Source organism: Cervus elaphus, chromosome 2 (genome assembly GCF_910594005.1).
Source record: "Cervus elaphus chromosome 2, mCerEla1.1, whole genome shotgun sequence".
Taxonomy (NCBI): domain Eukaryota; kingdom Metazoa; phylum Chordata; class Mammalia; order Artiodactyla; family Cervidae; genus Cervus; species Cervus elaphus.
Window position 1 is genome coordinate 47,817,024 of NC_057816.1, and position 20,691 is coordinate 47,837,714.

The window sequence follows — 20,691 nt, forward strand, 5'->3', positions numbered from 1 at the left end:
ACTGTATTGTGAGCACAGAGTCTTAGCCACTTCACCACCAGGAAAGTCCCTGAACTGCCACATTTGAAGAGCCTGGAGCAAAAGCAGAGTACTGTGCATGCCCCCTGCACACAAGACCACAAAGTGCTGTGCAAACCACCTAAGCCATCCCTCTAGCCTGACCCCCACATACACCCCTACCCTCATCCCCACATAAGGAACAAGCTCACCCTCCTTGAAGAGTGACCAAGTAAGGGAACCGGCTGTTTGTTCTCACTCCACCCTGCTGCAAAAGGGACCCCAGGAGAGCTTTGCCTGAATTTCTTGTCTGGCCTCTGATAATTTAAATTGATTGAGGCCAAGAACCCTGGTTGGTAACAGCACTTCACTCAATAGTTCCAGCAAAGTTTCAGCTGACAATCAGAATCAACTGCTAGTCATAATGAGTGAGTCATTCTGGACACTCTGAGGTGGCCTGGTTGGCAATAATAGAGAAACAAACCAGAAACCAAGGCTCATTGGCTTCATGTCCAACAGTTGGTAAGTCTCAGAGTTGTGATAGTAGACCAAACACTCTGATTCTAAGCCCACTGGGTTTTCTTTGATTCCTGCCTCCTACCAAAAACAAAACAAAACAAAACAAGCCTTAATTAAAATCTCCAATTGTAAGATTTCTGCCCAGGATGCAGGTTGGGGAAGTGATGCATATAATTCATTTATTTATTTGTTCATTCAACAAACATTTGAGGGAGGGGGTATCGGGATGGGGAATACATGTAAATCCATGGCTGATTCATGTCCATGTATGACAAAAACCACTACAATATTGTAAAGTAATTAGCCTCCAACTAATAAAAATAAATGGGAAAAAAATCATAAATACACAATGTTGTAAAGCAACTGTACACCAATAAAAAGAAAATAAAAATTCATCAGTTAAAAAAAAAACCAAACATTTGAGAAGCTCAAAGTGGCAGGTGACCGAACAAAATGCACTCCAGTTCTTGAGAATTCAGTCTAGTCAACCGAGAGCCTAACAGGTCATTTCAATAAGGATTGATAAGTGCTATGATGGGGAATGTGCTTGGTGCTTTTGGAAAACACAGTGGGCACCAAAATTAGCCTAAAGCATGAAATAATGGATACATCTTTTGTTGAGTGTGGGATAGTACCTATGAGTCTGTGTTGAGGATGTTGAAGAGGTTTGTTTAGCGTAAGTACAATTATTAAGATAAATGTGATCATGGACAGGGAAGCATGAAGGAAGAACCCCATTGTTTGGTATAAATACATGAATTCTAGTCTTGGTTTCACCCTTCCCTTACATGTGCTCTTGGCCAAGTCACCAAATTTCTCTGTAATGCAGCTTCTTTGTCTGTAAAACCAAGGTTGTTGCTGTTCAGTCACTCAGTCGTGTCCACCTCTTTGTGATCCCATGGACTGTAGCACACCAGGCTTCCTTCACTATCTTCAGGTCCATTGGGTCAGTGATGCTATCTAACCATCTCATCCAAGGTTGGTCCCACTATTTCTTCTTTGTATACTTGACAATTCCTTTCTCCACTTCCTTTAAGTTTTGATGTTCCTCCAAGTTTGGTCCTTAGTTCATTGCTCTTCTCACTCTGTTAATTCTCCCTAAGTGATCTCATCCACTTTCATAGCTTTGGTTATAACCCATATGAAAATGAAACCTGAGTCTATACGCTAGCCCAGTTCTGTGGGCTGTCTACCATTGTATTCCTCTGCTTACTGCACATCCTTCCACAGGCACGTGAAGTAGAACATGTTCAGAGCTGAGCTCATTGCCTTGCCTACTAAACTGACTCCCATTTCTATTTCTCCCTTGGTTATTGGCACTACCATCAACAGTGCTCCACAAGCCTGTGAAATTAATTTCATTCTCCCTTTTCCTTCAACCTTAAGAGCAATTGTTAACTACTGCTAATTTTGCCTCCTAAATATTTCTGGATATTGTCAAGATATCCCAGAAACAGATCAAATTTAAAATATTCAAAGCTTAACTTTCGACTTCCCCATCCCAAACCTGATCTTCTGTGTATTCTAGGAGAAAGTTACCCACATCCACTCAGTTGCCAAATAGAGAACTTCAGCATCGCCATTTATTTCTCCCTCTTTTTTTTGCCTTCCATAAGCAGATAAAAACCAATTCCGGATTTGCCTCCTAAATCTACCCACTTCTCTCCACTCTTGCTGTAATCATCTTTCACTTCCTGCAACCGAATTCTAATTGGTTTATGTGCCTTGTCTCAGTTTTAACTTCTGACCTCTTCCCTACAATGAAGCCAGAGCTAATTCTATCAGTAACTTCCCTCTCACCCACTCCTCATTTTGTAATGCTTTGATTCTTGGTATGTTTCACCCTCTAGACCAGCAGTTCCCGAACTTTTCAGCATCAGGGACTGGTTTCGTGGAAGACGTGTTTTCACAGACGTAGGAGAAGCAGTGAATGGTTTCAGTACGATTCAAGCCCTCCTGTGAGGCTCCAACCCAGGGCTGACAGGAAATGGAGCTCTGGCGGTACTCCCAGCGGTGAGGGGCTGCCATAAACACACATGCAGCTTGACTCCCTCACCGCCTGCCCACTTCCTGCTCTGCAGCCTGGTTCCTCACAGGTCACAAACCTGTTGGGAGACCCCTGCTCTGGACTACAAAATTTAGCATGGGGGCCGTAAGCCACTCACCCTGGTTTCCCCTACACCTAGCACACTGTCCTTGGCACGTAATGGGGGCTCAGTAAATATGAACCAGCTCTCGCTCCCTTTCCGATTGTAGGTTATCTACAGCGGATAAACCCTTGACATGTTCTAGGTGGTGCGGCCCTCTGGAGGCACAGCATTACGGTACGGTTCGCTGTTGTGTGAGTTGAAAACTATCAGAAAATAACTGCAGCGTGAGGAAAGTACCAAACGAATTGTGTCCTCAGACAAGAAAGGCTGCACCTCCCAAGGCGTCTTTCATAAAGACGCTTGAGACTGAAGCCTCCCGAGTGGGCTGTGGTAAGTATCTCTCCCTTCCTGGACCTCTGTCTCGGATCCGTAAACGAGCCCGTCGGGAGTCGTGAAGCAAAACCTCCGAGCCACGCCCAACGCGAGAAATAATAGGCCCCACGTAGGGCCTGCGCGCGACCCGGGCGGTTCTTCCGCCGAGGCCGTCCCGGCGGCCCCCGGGGCGGGGCGGGGCGGGGCTCGGCGCTTCCCGCGGCCCGGCCGCGCCACTGGCGAGCGGTTTGAATGACGGAAGTGACGGCGGCTCGGAGATGGCCGCCCCGCTCACGCCCGAAGGGCTGTTCGGAGGCTGCTGTGGGGCGGGCCGCCGGGCCTTCTGTGTCTGAGCCGCGATTCCTGAGGCCGGGCTCTCGTCTCCCGGGTGAGTGACGGAGGCGCTGGCTTCCCGAGGGTCCCGAGCGTGCACTTCTTCGCGAGGCGGGGAGCCGGGGGTGTGCTGCGACTTGGGGCGCTCGCAGCGGCCCGCGGCTCTCCACACAGGCGGGGCGGGAGGCCGGCGGGGCGCGCGTCCCCTCATGGGCTCGAGGCCGCGGGGCGCCCGGAGGGGCGCGCGTCCCCTCACGGGCTCGCCTGAGCCGTGTGAGAGGCCGCCCCGGCGCCTTTGGCGCAGCCGGCCGTGCGCGTTCCCGTGGGGTCGGGCCTCGCGGGGTCCCTGAGCTTCCAAGTCGGGGCGGCCGGAAGGGTCTGCGGGGTCGCCACTGCAGACCTCCTGGGTGCGTCCTGCTCCCAGGTCACCCGCGGAGCGGCCTCACTCCTGGGAGGCGTTTAAGAGACCAGCTTGGAATCGTTTCATGCACAGAGCATGCTCTCTTTTGGTGTCTCTCACCTTTAATTTCTTTGATACTAAGTTCTGCTGCAAGCGTCTGCTTTATAAAACAATGGGGAACGGTAGAGTCATTAAATTTTAGAAAGTATCTGGCAGTTTATATTTACTAAGACACACAATCAGAACAACCTGTTGGAGAAGATATTATGACTCTGCTTATATGTTTAAAGGAAGTGAGAGCAAAGTGATTTTAAGTGTCTTCCTGCTTTAAGTGGAATTGGGCCTTGAAGCCAAATCTTCCTAATATAGGTGATTAAGAGGTGCCCGTTGCCGTTTAATCTTCAGAACAGTCTTGCAAGATCAGTAGTATCACCTCTATTATTTGTCAGTAACAGTACTTAGAATTTGAAAACCTGTATTGATATGAATAAATACTAGAGAGAGGAATGGGTGAAACTTCCTTACAGTAGGATTCCAGTTGGTAAGTGTAGAAGGAATAATTTAAGTAGAAAATACATTGTTTCAGGCAGTTATCAGTGGATACTAAATTTAGTTGGTAAATATGGTGGGGAACATGGTATTTACATAGCCTCAATTATCTCTCCACCGAATACTTAAAAAGAAATAGTGTCTATAGTGGAGAAACCTGTTAGGCACCTTCTTAATCAAGGGATCAAAATTCATTCTGGTGTGATGCGCTGAGTACAGTACCTCATGACTTCTGTGGTGGTCTTGCCAAAAATGCATAACCTCAGTCTAACTATAGGAGGGGATTAAACACATCCAGATAGAGGGACATTATGCAAAATAACTGGCTGGTATCTTTTTAAAATGTCAAGATGGGGGAGGGTTGCCGAGACTGAGAAACATCTCAAATTAGTGGAGTTGAAGGAGACAAAACTGCCTAGCTGTTAGAACATGATTCACAGACCCTCAGCCCCTGTTTACCTGGATGCCTCCCACAGACTGCTCCTAGTTAATGACTGAGCATGGGGTGGTTGTGAAGGCAGGCCTGTTCCTGAGACACAGGGATTTTGGCTGAAGGACTCCCCAGAAGTCTTCTTGAAGCTTCCTTAGACTGCACAGTTCAAGGGTCATCTACCCAACTTTGCCTTCCTCCTTCACTCAATGGCAGATTTGCATGAAAGTCTGAAATACTCCTAGCTTTTACCAGCTCCCTCCCCATTTTCCCTTACACAGGCATATCCCCTAATAAAATCCTCGTGGGTTTCATGCCATTTTGGCATCTACTTTGAGGACCTAGAGTGACACAGCAGTCAAAGGATATGTTTTCCTTGGCTTGGGACCTGGTCCAGAAAATGGACATTAGTGGGACAATTGATGAAATTTGAATAAAGTCTGTAAATTAGCTAGTGTATTGTGCTAGTGTTAATTTCCTGGTTTTGGTTGTTGTACTGTGGTTGACATTTAGAGAAGCTGGGAATACTACATAAGATTATTTCCAAACAAGTGTAAAAATTAAGATAATACTACACAAGAGAAAACAGTTATTCTGTCACATCTTAGGTAAAAATAACAAATGTATGCTTGTTTTCCTGTAATCCTCTAGGAAAGAAAATTGAGGATTACAGGATTACTTGTTTTCTCTTTGTTTAGTTCTTGTCAATCCCCTCTTGCAAAAATTACTGGCTTAAACAAAATTTTCCTCACTACCTATATTTTAGCATTTCAGAAATTTAGGAGCCTATATAAGAAACACCAGATTCTTCTCTTGGCTCTGCCAGTAGATATTGTCACTCAGGACAAGTCCTTTCACCTAAGTGGCCTTTGATTCTTCTTGTCTAAAATAAAGAGAATGGTTGGTTGGCACTTTCACAGAGTACATTACCAAAGCCTTGTGAATATCAGCTGAGTGGGTTGCAGCTGGAAAAGATTTTTCACATGTAAGCAGTTACTCCTTTTTGTCATCAGGTTGTAACAGTGACCACATATACCTATCTAGCACTTTATATGAATTAACTCATTGAATGAGTCATTCATTCAGTCAACACACTAAAGGACCTACTTAGGAGCTAAGCAGTTTTTAGGCTCTGCACATACAACCGTGAATAATATCATTCCTGCCTTCTTTTTGATGGAGAGTTCACTGAAAAAGTTTTAGTTCCTTTTTTTGTTTGTTCAGTTGATAAGTCATGTACCAACTCTTTTGCAACTCCATGGACTGTAGCCTGCTAAGCTCCTCTGTCCATGTGATTTTCCAGGCAAGAATAGCAAGAATACTGGAGTGGGTTACCATTTCCTTCTCCAGGAGATCTTCCCAACCTAGAGATCGAACCCAGGTCTTTGCATTGAGAGGTAGATTCTTTACCACTGAGCCACCAGGGAAGCCCTTAGTTCCTATTAGATAACCCCAAATTCTTCTGGCTGCTATTTGTACACCTGAGTGAAAACAGTATCTATGCTTAGTATGTGAAATACTGCCTGGTAGTTGTTATTTGTGGTTAATTTGGATATTTAAAACAAAACAAAACAAAACCAGAGCCTCTGTCCTTATTGTTAAGGAATCTAACTAGAAAGGGCAAGTTATTGATGAAAAACTAGAGGAAGGTAATATCAAGACAGCATAGGTTAGTCCCCATGTGAATGTGAAGGTGACATTTCTTATGGACAGGTAGGTCAGGAATGAGTGGCAGGTGGGTGGAGCAAGAATCACTGGAGGGCAGTTTCACAGTGAAGTGGTGCTTAAACTGGCTGCAGAAGGGGATTCCCGGGTGGTTTAGTGATAAGGACTCTGCACTTCCATTGCAGGGGGCCCAGGTTGATCCCTGCTCAGGGAACTAGGATTCTCACAAGCCAAGTGGGGCAAAAACAACAAAAAAAGCTATCTTCAGAAAGATTTAAGTGTTTGGTTACCGTATTTCCCTTCCTGGTCATTGTAAAGAGACTGATCTCAGATGAAATCATGGTTATGTACTGATCTGAAGTGTCTAATTTTTGAAAATGGCAATAATGGGAACAAGTAGATACAGAGTCACCTGGGGAGGGTTTTAAAATTTTATAAAAACGATAGATTCTTAAATTCTTTCATTTTCTCCCCACCAGACTTTTCCCAAATTGGGGCATGTTATAATCTAGAGACTCGATTGAGAACACCTGAGTGTAAACAGGAGCAATAGAAGACTAAATATAGGAATCTTAAACCCTGGACTGAACCTAAAAACAGAACTTTGTTCTAGGAGGTGTTTTGTTTAATGATTTCATTTAAAAATCACACCACCAATTACTGAAGAGTTGTTTTACTGTAGAGGGGTTAATGTGATTCCCTAAGATACAATGACACTTGGTGATCATGTTATATCACAGACCGGCAGCTGAAATATGAGCCAGGAGCCCTTGCAATGCAGTAGTCTCGCTGGTTATGAACAAGTTATCCGAGTTCTAGTGTTAAACTGTAATTGTGAAGCATTTATTCTGCGCTGACACACCTTTTGAAATCTTTGTGGTTTTCTGTGTTTAAGCTGGGTAAACTCTGGAAATCTCAAGTAGGAGTTAGTCAGGTCCCAGATACTACAGGTAAACAATAATCTGCCACAGATGAGGAAGCACTTTTTTAAGTAATGCTTGAAATGGTTTACTCACCACTAAACTGCTTTCTCCCCATCTGAGAAATGCTGAATTAATAATTGCTATTTATAAATAATTTGAACTTAGTTTACCCAAATCATTTTGTTTCATGTTTACAGCCCTTTAAAAAGTGTTCTAATCTTTACTGCCTTATTTTAATATATATATATGTATGTTTTTATGTAGAACCTTCATATTTAAAGTACTACATGAAAATGAAAAGAAAGGGAGTGAATGCTGGCAAGCTGAGATTGAGTCCTAATGAGGAAGCCTTCATTTTAAAGGAAGATTATGAAAGAAGACGAAAACTAAGATTGCTGCAGGTGAGATGTATTTGGAACATAGTGTCAACTTCTTTGTGTCCCCAAAATTACTAGTATTTTCTACATTGTAGTTGTTAAGTCACTAAGTTGTGTCTGACTCTTTGAGGGCCCATGGACTGTAGCCTGCCAGGCTTCTGTTTCCGTGGGGGGTTTCCAGGTAAGAATATTGGACTGAGTTGCTCTTTCTCCCGAATCTCCTGCATTAGCAGGTGGATTCTTTACCACTGAGCCACCAGGGAGGCCCATTTTTTACATTCAGTTCAGTTCGGTCGCTCAGTCGTGTCTGACTCTTTGCGACCCCATGGACTGTAGCACGCGAGGCTTACCTGTCCATCACCAATTCTTGGAGCTATGGCCACTGCCGAGTTTTCTAAATGTGCTGGCATATTGAGTGCAGCACTTTCACAGCATCATCTTTTAGGATTTGAAATAGCTCAGCTGGAATTCCATCACCTCCACTAGCTTTGTTTGTAGTGATGCTAAGGCTCACTTGACTTCGCCCTCTAGGGTGTCTGGTGCTAGGTGAGTGATCACACCATCATGGTTATCTGGGTCATGAAGATGTTTTTTGTTTAATTCTGTGTATTCTTGCCACCTCTTCTTAATATCTTCTACTTCTATTAGGTTTTTTTATGGTAGAGTGTTCTAAGTAAAATATTGCATTTAAAAATTTCTTCTGGCTCTATGAGAGCCCTGGTTCTTACATATTAACTAGTTTTGGAAAACTTGGGAAGTACACTGAAACAGTAAATAAACTGAAGAGTTTCAGAATAAGGATTATTTGAATCAATAATTATTATAAAATAGTTCATTTTTGAGATTATTAAATATTTGATGGTATTTTTATTTATTCGCTCTATATATAATGTATGCAATTTTTATTTCCCAAGATCTTCTCTCAAACAAATTCATAAAATGCATCATCTGGCATAAAGGCAAAAAAAGAAGCCCAAACAAAAAAACGTACGAATCAATACAAAAATATATGCAAACACTCAGACCCCTCCAACTCCATTGTTGAAAATAGTTCATTTTTAAAATCATGTAATTGATGAAGATTATTAGAATGACTTTGAAGAAGATTTATTGGAAAGCTACTGAAATAAATTTATTTAGAAATTATAGATTATTGTCTAGAAGTCTTTTTAGAGTAACATAGTTAAGTCCTTGTGAAACGTTTTATGTTCCATTCTCTCCAGAATTGGGGGTGATGTATAACATCATTCTCATCTAGATCTTTCTGTATTTATCTGGGCTATAAATTTCAGTGAATCATGCTTACCAATTTAGCTTCTTGTATGTTATCAGAATGGCAATGGCAGTCCCCTTAGGTCTCTGGGGAGGAAACAATGGCTTATCAGGGAACTTTGTAAGTAGTCTTGAGATTTTTGTTTTTTCCTCCATCACCTGGATTTTCTGCTTTAAACAGGCCTTATTTAATATCTTGTGAATACTCTGGAGAATTGATATATCTAATACCTGAATCAGATTCATTTAGGATCCTCTTTCCAAAGAGCTTTTCCAAAAAGTTGAAGTAAGCCTCTTTTCATATAATCTTAAATATTCTCCCTTTAGGTTCGAGAACAAGAAAGAGATATTGCTTTACAGATAAGAGAAGATATAAAACAGAGGAGAAATCAGCAATTCACTCGTTTGGCAGAGGAACTAAGGGCAGAATGGGAGGAATCACAAACTCAGAAAATAAAGAACTTGGAAAAACTGTATTTGGCAAGTTTAAGAAATATGGGAGAGGGGCATCAACAAGCCAAAGAAAACGTAAGTGAGCACTTGTTTGACTGCCTGTCTGTGGTAATAATACTTGTTAAAAGTAGATTGGTATTACTCAGTTCAGTTCAGTCGCTCGGTCGTGTCCGACTCTTTGCAACCCCCATGGATCGCAGCACGCCAGGCCTCCCTGTCCATCACCAACTCCAGTTCACTCAAACTCATGTCCATCGAGTCAGTGACGCCATCCAGCCATCTCATCCTCCGTCGTCCCCTTCTCCTCCTGGCCCCAATCCCTCCCAGCATCAGGGTCTTTTCCAGTGAGTCAACTCTTCGCATGAGGTGACCAAAGTATTGGAGTTTCAGCTTCAGCATCAGTCCTTCCAGTGAACACCCAGGACTGATCTCCTCTAGGATGGACCGGTTGGATCTTGCAGTCCAAGGGACTCTCAAGAATCTTCTCCAACACCACAGTTCAAAAGCATCAATTTTTCGGTGCTCAGCTTTCTTCACAGTCCAACTCTCACATCCATACATGACCACTGGAAAAATCATAGCCTTGACTACACGGATCTTTGTTGGCAAAGTTGTCTCTGCTTTTTAATATGTTATCTAGGTTGGTCATAACTCTCCTTCTAAGGAGTAAGCGTCTTTTAATTTCATGGCTGCAATCACCATCTGCAGTGATTTTGGAGCCCAGAAAAATAAAGTCAGCCACTGTTTCTACTGTTTCCCCATCTATTTCCCATGAAGTGATGGGACCAGATGCCATGGTCTTAGTTTTAAAAATGTTTTCATGTGTAGAATTTGCTGTGGGCAGCCTGAATGTTTTTGTAAATTTAATGTAACTTAAGAATCCTACTTGATTGATTTCCTGGTAAGAGGCATGTCAAGGAAAATCTGTTTTCTATGATGTTTAAGTTATTATTCTCTATTATTTTTTTATTATTATAATTATATAAATTATATAAATTATAGTTATATAAATATTATTATTCACTATTATTATTATTATTCTCTATTATTCTCTAACAAACTTAGGGTTACCATAGGTGGGCGGTAAGGGATAATACATCAGGAGAATGGGATTAGCACACACACTACTATGTATAAAATAGATAACCAACAGTGACCTACTGTAGAGCACAGGGAACTATACTCAATATTTCATAATAATCTACAAGGGAAAAGAATCCAAAAAAGAATAGGTATATATGTGTATGTATAACAGAATCACTATGCTGTATACTGAAGTTAACACAGCATTGTAAATCAAGCTATACTTCATTTAAAAAAAAAGCAAACATTATTCTTTTCCAGTCCTTAACAACTGGGTAAATAAAATAGTAACCTTCAGAATTAGAAGTTGTTATTCATTTCAGTCATTTGGGACAAGTTCGGTGGGATGAATTCAGATTTCTGATTTCATTTTCATTATCACTCCTTCCTCATACCTCCAAAATGTGTAGTTGAATGTGTATACACTCGAGTTCATCCTTTCACAAAGACAAAGTAGTACTTAACTCAGTATTTAAGACTACTCCCTGACCTTGTTTTGTTTCTTCTGATTTATGGTTGGAAAATCCTAGATTGTGGTCCCAGAGATAGTTACACAAAATAAACAAGCTGGATTCCAAGAATGCATGTCTTTGTTACCAAACTTTTAGTCAGGAAGAAGAACTCTTTAAAGAATGTGTCAGTCAAAATATTCTTGGTCCCTGGTTGTAGTTTGTGTTTTTAGCATTAATAGCTTTAAGTTCTGACATCAGATTTTTGTAGCTTTATTTATGTCATCGTTAATTTTGTGCTATAGCACAGTTTTTCATTAGAATATATCTTCATGATTTTTTCCCTGGCAGAGTATCACACATATTATTATATATTTGCCATTTTAGTCTTGTTTAACATGACATTTTAAGTAATATTTGTTTTTAGGAGCCTGATTTAAATGCTCTGGCACACCGGGCAGCAGAAAGGAAAAAAAAGGCAGAAATGAGACATAAAGAGGCCATGAAAGTACAGAAAAATCAAAAAGAAATGTTAATGAAACAAAAAACCTGGTAACGTAATAGAAATTTTTACTGTATTCTCCACTGAAACTGATATAGCTGGAATTAAAGGGTACATTGGATACTTTTTTAAAGCTATATAGTGTACCCATGGTGTTTGTTATACTTGGCTTAAAATAATGCATTGGGGGGAGTACGTTCTAACAAGTGAACTTTCTTTTATGTTTTGACTTTAGCAGCAGTTACTGAGTTTCTGAAGAAATGTATTACTAGTTTAGAATGCAGGTCAACCAAAATCTATCTGCCTCTGATATAAAAAAAAAATCAGTGCAATGACGACCATTAAAAGAGGCTATAGACTCTGCAAGTCGTTGATGAGATTTTTGCATATTGTGAAAATGAAAGAACCTATTAGCTAGTCAGAAGTGGTCATTTTATACAGTGTCCCCTCTTTATCATTTTTAGATTTTTTAATTCCAGATTATTCTAAAGAACGATGTTTGCTGGGTCAGTCCACATTGTGGAGCTTTAAGTCTAGCTACACCTCTTTTCCTCTTATGTGTATGCACTCTATTAAATAGCATTTGAGCCTATGGGATCAGGCTGTGGAGGATTTCTTAAGATTGTAATGACTTTTATATTTTTAACTTTGAGTTGTATTGTAACATTGAGAGATTAATTTATGACATCTTTTATTTTTTAAGGCATATAAAAGCTCGAAAAGAAGCCCTACTTGTGGAAAAGGAGAGATCTGCCAAAATCGCAAGTCTGCCACCCCCTCCTCCAGCTCTCTTTGAGGTGAATTACTCTGGGTATGGGAGCTTGGATATAGTAATTGTTCTTTACTTTTAGAATTCAGTGCACATCCAAATACCATTTGTTTGAACTTAGTTTTTAACTGTACAGGTACTACATATCTAGAATATTTAAAAATAATTCTAGATAGCATTTTACCCACAAATGTTTTAGTTTGTATCTCTTGATATTTAAGAACTTTAATGCACAATACTAATATAATGTTATTCCCAGTATAATCTGATACCCAGTCTGTGTTCAGTTTTCTCCAGTTCTCTCAAGAGATTTTTTTGTTTGAAAAACTGTAACCTTTTTTATTTTATTGGGAAAGAAAAGGATTATTTGCCTTAAAGATTTTCCCACATTCAAGATTTAACTATTGTAAATAGTTACCATTTTATAAACACACAAATGAGGTCCAGATAATAAATTCATATAAGATATGTGAAATGGTAAGAAAAGTCTGTTTCTTTGTGAGAGTAAAATGTGTGATTTGAAGCTTTTTTAAAAAAAAACATTTAACTTATTAAGCAGAAATTAATTTTGAAAGGCATTGCTTCTCCTGTTCAGATTATCTTGTTTTGGTTATTAAAATAGCTCGTTTGAATGATTATCAAAATTACGTAGATGTGTTTATCAAAAAAGTTAAACAGAAATTAAAAAAAATATAAATATAGGATATATTATTTTGTTGTATAGACAAATGTATTTTATGTATGTGTGATCAGCCTCAGTACGACGAGATAGTCTTGTCTTAAGCCTCTGGTTTCATCAACCTTCCTACTTTTATGTTAGACATCTGCCATGTGACATTTGATCCAGTAAGATCCAAACAGAGAAGTCAGATTTCAGCCACTCCCCCGGTACCTTGTTAAAAGGCAGGGAGTATATACCCATTTTTTCTATTATTATTACTTTTGTCATAATTCTTAATGTTTCTAACAAGCCGAAAGTGAAAGTGGCTTAGTCTTGTCCAACTCTTTCTGACCCCATGGACTGTACAGCCCATGGAAGAATTCTCCAGGCAAGAATACTGGAGTGGGTTGCCATTCTCTCCTCCAGGGGATCTTCCCAACCCAGGGATCAAACCCAGGTCCCCTGCATTGCAGGCGGATTCTTTACCATCTTAGCCAGCTGGGAAGCCCTAACAAGTCAAGGTCAAAACTTTAAACTGACCAAAACATTGTCTGTGTAAGTGATTTGGCAGATATGAATTACATGTTAAACTGTGGTGGTGGTACTTTCCCCAATATTTTTATTATGAAAAAATTTTAAATACAAAGAAGAGTATAAGAAATAGCTTGTGTATAGATTTCATTTTGCATTATGTGTAGATTTCAAATGGTTGTATATACATTTGAATATATAAATACACATTTGAATGTAGGTTTATAGGTTACATTTCACCCTACATACTTCAGCGTACCTCTGCTGAGAATAAAGACATTCTCTCTTTCTTTATAATGAAGCTCTAGGTTTGTTTCTGTGTTTTACGTTTGTTTATTTTTTGTTGTGCTGGGTCTTTGTTGCAGTGCGCGGGCTTGTCACTGTGGTGACTTCTCTTGTGGAGCACAGGCTCTGGGTGCACGGGCTGTAGTAGTTACTGCTCAGAGTCAGTGGTCATGGCTCCAGGCTCTAGAGCACGGCCTCAGTAGTTGTGGTACACAGGCTTAGTTGCTCTGTGGCGCGTGACATCTTCCCAGACCAGGAATTGAATGTATCTCCTGCATTAACAGGCAGATTTTTACCCACTGTGCCACCAGGGTAGTCCAGGACATTTTCCTATGTGGCCGCAATATCACACTAAGAAAAGTAACCAGGATCCAGTCAAGGTTTACCTCTTGCTTCTGTTTGCTTTGTCTCTTGGTCTCTTGCAAAGTAAGACATTCTTTCCCCAACCCTGGCCAACTTTTTTATTTCAGAATTTTTGAATAGACTAGTTTGTTGTATTCTGTATTTGTCTGATTTGGTTATGTGGCTACAAGAGATCTCAATTATATTGGTAAATTTTTCTCTTTTCAATTGCCAAGTAATCTGGAGATGATACTTAGCATCACAAGTATCGATTATCCTTCTACGTTTATTCATTGGCCTACTTCTGTTCGACAAAAGAGAACTTTCTATTATCAGTGATTATGAAACATCATAACCAAATGAGCAAACTTAAAATCAGTAATAGAGGCACACCTTGCCATTATGTGCCTCCTGATGTCATACAATAAACTATAGAGCATCGCCTGTTCATTATTCTTCCTGAAATAATAACCTGACTTTTATTTTTATTTTTATTTATTTATTTATTTTTTATAATTTATTTATTTTTTCAGTGGGTTTTGTCATACATTGACATGAATCAGCAATAGATTTACACGTATTCCCCATCCCGATCCCCCCTCCCACCTCCCTCTCCACCCGATTCCTCTGGGTCTTCCCAGTGCACCAGGCCCGAGCACTTGTCTCATGCATCCCACCTGGGCTGGTGACCTGTTTCACCATAGATAATATACATGCTGTTCTTTCAAAACATCCCACCCTCACCTTCTCCCACAGAGTTCAAAAGTTTGTTCTGTACATCTGTGACTCTTTTTCTGTTTTGCATATAGGGTTGTCGTTACCATCTTTCTAAATTCCATATATATGTGTTAGTATGCTGTAATGTTCTTTATCTTTCTGGCTTACTTCACTCTGTATAATGGGCTCCAGTTCCATCCATCTCATTAGAACTGGTTCAAATGAATTCTTTTTAACGGCTGAGTAATATTCCATGGTGTATATGTACCACAGCTTCCTTATCCATTCATCTGCTGATGGGCATCTAGGTTGCTTCCATGTCCTGGCTATTATAAACAGTGCTGCGATGAACATTGGGGTGCACGTGTGTCTTTCAGATCTGGTTTCCTCAGTGTGTATGCCCAGAAGTGGGATTGCTGGGTCATATGGCAGTTCTATTTCCAGTTTTTTAAGAAATCTCCACCTGTTCTCCATAGTGGCTGTACTAGTTTGCATTCCCACCAACAGTGTAAAAGGGTTCCTTTTTCTCCACACCCTCTCCAGCATTTATTGTTTGTAGACTTTTGGATAGCAGCCATCCTGACTGGTGTGTAATGGTACCTCATTGTGGTTTTGATTTGCATTTCTCTGATAATGAGTGATGTTGAGCATCTTTTCATGTGTTTGTTAGCCATCTGTATGTCTTCTTTGGAGAAATGTCTGTTTAGTTCTTTGGCCCATTTTTTGATTGGGTCATTTATTTTTCTGGAATTGAGCTTCAAGAGTTGCTTGTATATTTTTGAGATTAATCCTTTGTCTGTTTCTTCATTTGCTATTATTTTCTCCCAATCTGAGGGCTATCATTTCACCTTACTTATAGTTTCCTTTGTTGTGCAAAAGCTTTTAAGTTTCATTAGGTCCCATTTGTTTAGTTTTGCTTTTATTTCCAATATTCTGGGAGGTGGGTCATAGAGGATCTTGCTGTGGTTTATGTCGGAGAGTGTTTTGCCTATGTTCTCCTCTAGGAGTTTTATAGTTTCTGGTCCTACATTTAGATCTTTAATCCATTTTGAGTTTATTTTTGTGTATGGTGTTAGAAAGTGTTCTAGTTTCATTCTTTTACAAGTGGTTGACCAGCTTTTCCAGCACCACTTGTTAAAGAGGTTGTCTTTTTTCCATTGTATATCCTTGCCTCCTTTGTCAAAGATAAGGTGTCCATAAGTTCGTGGATTTATCTCTGGGCTTTCTATTCTGTTCCATTGATCTATATTTCTGTCTTTGTGCCAGTACCATACTGTCTTGATGACTGTGGCTTTGTAGTATAGTCTGAAGATAACCTGACTTTTAAACCTAAATTCCGGATTAGTGGAAATAGCGTGCACACTCTCATGAAGAAAAAAAATAAAGAATAACTGATTTAAAATCAGAATTACTTTTTTCATTGGATGCTGCTTCAAATGAAAATGAATACTTTCAACCTAACAATCTATTTTCTGTTTCATTTTTCAGAATGTTGAAGTAAAGAAAACTAATGTGAAGACGAACAGTTCTACCTACCATCATCTTTGTACTTTTGTGAGTAGAGAGGTGGACACAAAGCAGGTGATTGACTTTTTTCATGACTCTCACTTTATTATTTCTCTGTCGATTAAATTGAGTTATATATTGTTCTCAGGTATCAAAATTTGAACAGCTATACTGACTGTCTTAGGGTAAGAGTGATTAAAAAATCTTTTAAATATGCTTTGAATTACAATGTCATGTTGAATGTGAATGGAATGCTGATACAATATGAATGAAAGGAATTGGCTACTTAAATGGATATATTTAATTTTCTTACCATAAAAGTTTATTTGACATAAAAATATTACATACTCTAGAAATTTGAAACTAGATACTGTTATACACTATGGGAAAAACACCTAAGTTTTCATCACCAAAAAGTAATTGGTTAATACATTAATGGATTCATTATAGTATTTTTAATTAATACATTTTCATTATTTGTGTATAAACATATACACATGCTTTTTAAAACATGATTTTTAATAGCTACTTAAATATTTCATTACAGAGTTTATTTAACCATTCTGTTTTGGAGTTTTTTTTTTTTTGCTTCGTAAATAATGCGAACATAATCATCTTGTACATTTTTTATAGCTTTTTTAAAAAAAAAATTTTATTAATTTCTGGCTACGCTGGGTCTTTGGTGTTGCCCGTTGGCTCTCTCTAGTTGTGAGGAGTGGGGGCCCCCCTCGAGTTGCAGTGCTTGGCTTCTTGTGGTGGTGGCCTCTGGTTGTGGAACGTGGGCTCTGTGACCCGTGCGTGTCAGTAATTGTGGTGCCTGGGCTTAGTTGCCTCACAGCATGTGGGATCCTCTGGGGCCAGGGGTCAGACCGGTGTCCCCTGCATTGCAATGTAGATTCTTAACCACAGGACCACCAATAAAGCCACGCTGTGTACATTTTGTCTACAGCTCTGATTGTATGTTTAGAATAAATGTCTAAAAGAGAAATTATCGGTTCCACAGTGTATAACATTTTGTCACAGATACTTGATATAGATCTTTACACTTCCTTTTAAAAAGTGACTGCAACATGTGAAAATGGCCGTCTTACCATACCCATGGGTTTCCCTGGTGGTTCAGTGGTAAAGAATCCGCCTGCAATGCAGGAGACCCTGGTTCGATCCCTGGGTGGGGGAGATGCCCTGGAGACGGGAATGGCTACCCACTCCAGTATCCTGGCCTGGAGAATCTCATGGACAGAGGAGCCTGGTGGGCTATAGTTCTTAGGGTCACAAAGGGTCAGACACAGCTGAAGTGACCTAGCACACACGCATATCATACCCTTGTCTGTAGGAAATGATATGGCTTAAAAATTAATTGTCCGTGTTAAAAGTGACAAATGATTGTTACTCCTTGTTATAATTGCTGTTTCTTTGTAACAGTGAATTTTCATGTTTGGTATATTTATCTACTAGATATATACACTATTTCACAGTGTAGCATTCATATGGAGGTTAGAATGCAACAAATTCTGTAATAGCAAATGTTAAAATCAATATTTGATCAAGACACAAGATGAGTATTAGCATCATAAAGTTAACTTCTAAGAAAGGAATAAATCTTGAAGCTTGTTTAAAATTGTAAAATATTATTATAACTTCAATACTTTATATTAGTATTAAATATATATTTTATACTAAGATTGATGAAAGACATTTCTGTTTTTAGCTGTCATATAGGGTATCACTGATGATGTCATAGTAAGTTTTTAAACTTTTCTCTTTGATAGTAACTAAAAGACCTACTTTCTCTTCAATTTCTGGACTTGAAGATTAGATTAGTAGTTATAATGCAGTTTTATAAAAAGTGTCCCACATACTAAAGCATTCTGATATTTTCTTCCTTACACGATCACTTAGGAAAAATCTGTCCTTAAACCTTGGGTTTAAAATGTGACAGTGCAGTAATGTGCATGATTTCCCAGAAAACAAATCTCTGTATTTTCATCTGCATCTAAGCTTATTTCACATGTGCAATAATTTACAATCTTTCTTTGAGTAGAATGATAGGATCTTCATAGGAGGTATCATATAAAAACTACTTGCATTCTTGGCATATATTTCAGTTATTCCTTCAGCTGCTTTCTCCAAATAAGCACTTTCATTTTGTTCAGTGAGTCTTCTAGCATGTGAGAGTTGCTATCATGTTTTGTTTGAATATCTTGATAAAGTGGATCTACTTGATAGAGTCTCTTATATGTTATACAGTTTGTCTTTGACAGAATGACATTGACCTGCTATATTCATATTTAGAGCCAGTTATTCTCTAAATTTTGTGCTACATTTACATTCTGTACACATAAACAAAACTTCATATGCTTGAAATTCCTAAATGACTCCTGCTCTTCATCCTTTAATTTTAGTATTAAAAAGTTGTTTTATACTAAGGATGTTTTCATCTGATTTATTCCTTTGTCAATGACTATTACATAGCACTTGTTAAAATGGATTTTTCATCCTAGAAATATTTTTCTAATCACATCCACTGTATTGTTTGCTGTAAGATCCAGAAATGTCAGCAGACAAACAGAAAAGATTTCCGTCTATATGTCTTGGGTAGAAGATGCAGAAGTAGCATATTTAATCAACTTGTAGGTATACAAGTGCCTGGTCTGCCTTATGATGCATAGTTTTTTGTTTTTGTTTTTGTTTTTTTTTTGATGCATAGTTAATGTAGCTTAAACACTAAAGCAAGGCACTGAAAATGCCTAGATGAGTACATCAACTCCATAAACACATAGTTTGGTCCCAGCCTTCCTATTGACTTTTAATAGACTTACACATGCAAGCATCCACACCCCGCTGAGAATGCCCCCTAGATTAATAAGACTAAGAGGAGCTGGTATCAAGCACACACGTGTAGCTCACAACACCTTGCTTAGCCACACCCCCACAGGAGACAGCAGTTGTAAAAATTAAGCCATAAACGAAAATTTGACTAAGTTACATTGATCAGGGTTGGTAAATCTCGTGCCAGCCACCGCGGTCATACAATTAACCCAAGTTAATAGGGATACGGCGTAAAGTGTGTTAAAGCACTACACCAAATAAAGTTAAATTCTAATTAAGCTGTAAAAAGCCATAATTATAACAAAAATAAACAACAGAAGTAACTCTACGGCCGCTGACACACGATAGCTAAGACCCAAACTGGGATTAGATACCCCACTATGCTTAGCCCTAAACACAAATAATTACACAAACAAAATTGTTCGCCAGAGTACTAGCGGCAACAGCTTAAAACTCAAAGGACTTAGCGGTGCTTTATATCCTTCTAGAGGAGCCTGTTCTGTAATCGATAAATGCTGATAAACCTCACCAGTCCTTGTTAATACAGTCTGTACATCACCATCTTCAGCAAACCCTGAAAAGAAACAAAAGTAAGCACAATCATAATACATAAAAACGTTAGGTCAAGGTGTAACCTATGGAGTGGGAAGAAATGGGCTACATTTTCTAATTTAAGAAAACCCAATAGGGAAGTTACTATGAAACTAATAACCAAAGGAGGATTTAGTAGTAAACTAAGAATAGAGTGCTTAGTTGAACTAAGCCATGAAGCATGCACACACCACCCGTCACCCTCCTCAAATAAGCACAGTACACTTAAACCTCTTCATATGTATTAACCATGTGAGAGGGGACGGGTCGTAACAAGGTAAGCATACTGGAAAGTGTGCTCGGATAACCAAGACATAGCTTAAACAAAGCACCTAGTTTACACCTAGAAGGTTTCACATATCATGAATATCTTGAACTAAACCTCGCCCACAACCCCACTCCCCATTAAATCACCAAAAATAAAACGAAACATTTATTTATCACTTAAAGTATAGGAGATAGAAATTTTAAGCAGGACGCTGTAGAGAAAGTACTGCAAGGGAACAATGAAAGAAAAAAAAATTAAAGTACAGAAAAGCAAAGATTACCCCTTGTACCGTTTGCATAATGAGTTAACTAGTAAAGACTTAACAAAACGAATTTTAGCTAAGTATCCCGAAACCAGCCGAGCTACTTATGAACAGTTTATCAAGAACCAACTCATCTATGTGGCAAAATAGTGAGAAAATTTGTAAGTAGAGGTGACACACCTAACGAGCCTGGTGATAGCTGGTTGTCCAGAAAATGAATCTTAGTTCAGCTTTAAAAATACCAAAGAATCCAAATAAATCCCACTGTATTTTTAAAAGTTAATCTAAAAAGGTACAGCCTTTTAGAAACGGATACAACCTTGACTAGAGAGTAACATTCAACAACACCATAGTAGGCCTAAAAGCAGCCACCAATTAAGAAAGCGTTATTGTTTTGTGCACTGCAGATTACTATTCACAGGAAAGATGTTTTCAGACACATATTTTCTGAAAAGTAGTTTTGCTTGGGATTCACACTTTTGCAAATTTCACTTGTATCTTTTGAGTTCAGCTGGT

General features: G+C 39.2%; 1 protein-coding gene across 9 annotated transcripts in view; it reads left to right on the plus strand.

The window, feature by feature from the left end:
• The first annotated feature begins 3,230 nt into the window (after positions 1-3,230).
• CEP295 (centrosomal protein 295) overlaps positions 3,231-20,691 on the plus strand; it is a 55,503-nt gene continuing 38,042 nt past the window's right edge. For 8 of the 9 annotated variants that reach the window (XR_006335710.1, XM_043876858.1, XM_043876918.1 and 5 more), the window contains exons 1-6: positions 3,231-3,366; positions 7,543-7,679; positions 9,255-9,455; positions 11,340-11,464; positions 12,118-12,211; positions 16,208-16,300. Coding sequence is in view for 7 of the 9 variants with exons in the window: in XM_043876858.1 (XP_043732793.1) it covers positions 3,231-3,366; positions 7,543-7,679; positions 9,255-9,455; positions 11,340-11,464; positions 12,118-12,211; positions 16,208-16,300 (786 nt within the window). In the remaining 2 variants the exon portion in view is untranslated. Of the gene's footprint in view, positions 3,367-7,542; positions 7,680-9,254; positions 9,456-11,339; positions 11,465-12,117; positions 12,212-16,207; positions 16,301-20,691 lie in introns of those variants that run through there. The other variant, XM_043876927.1, reaches the window with a different exon arrangement.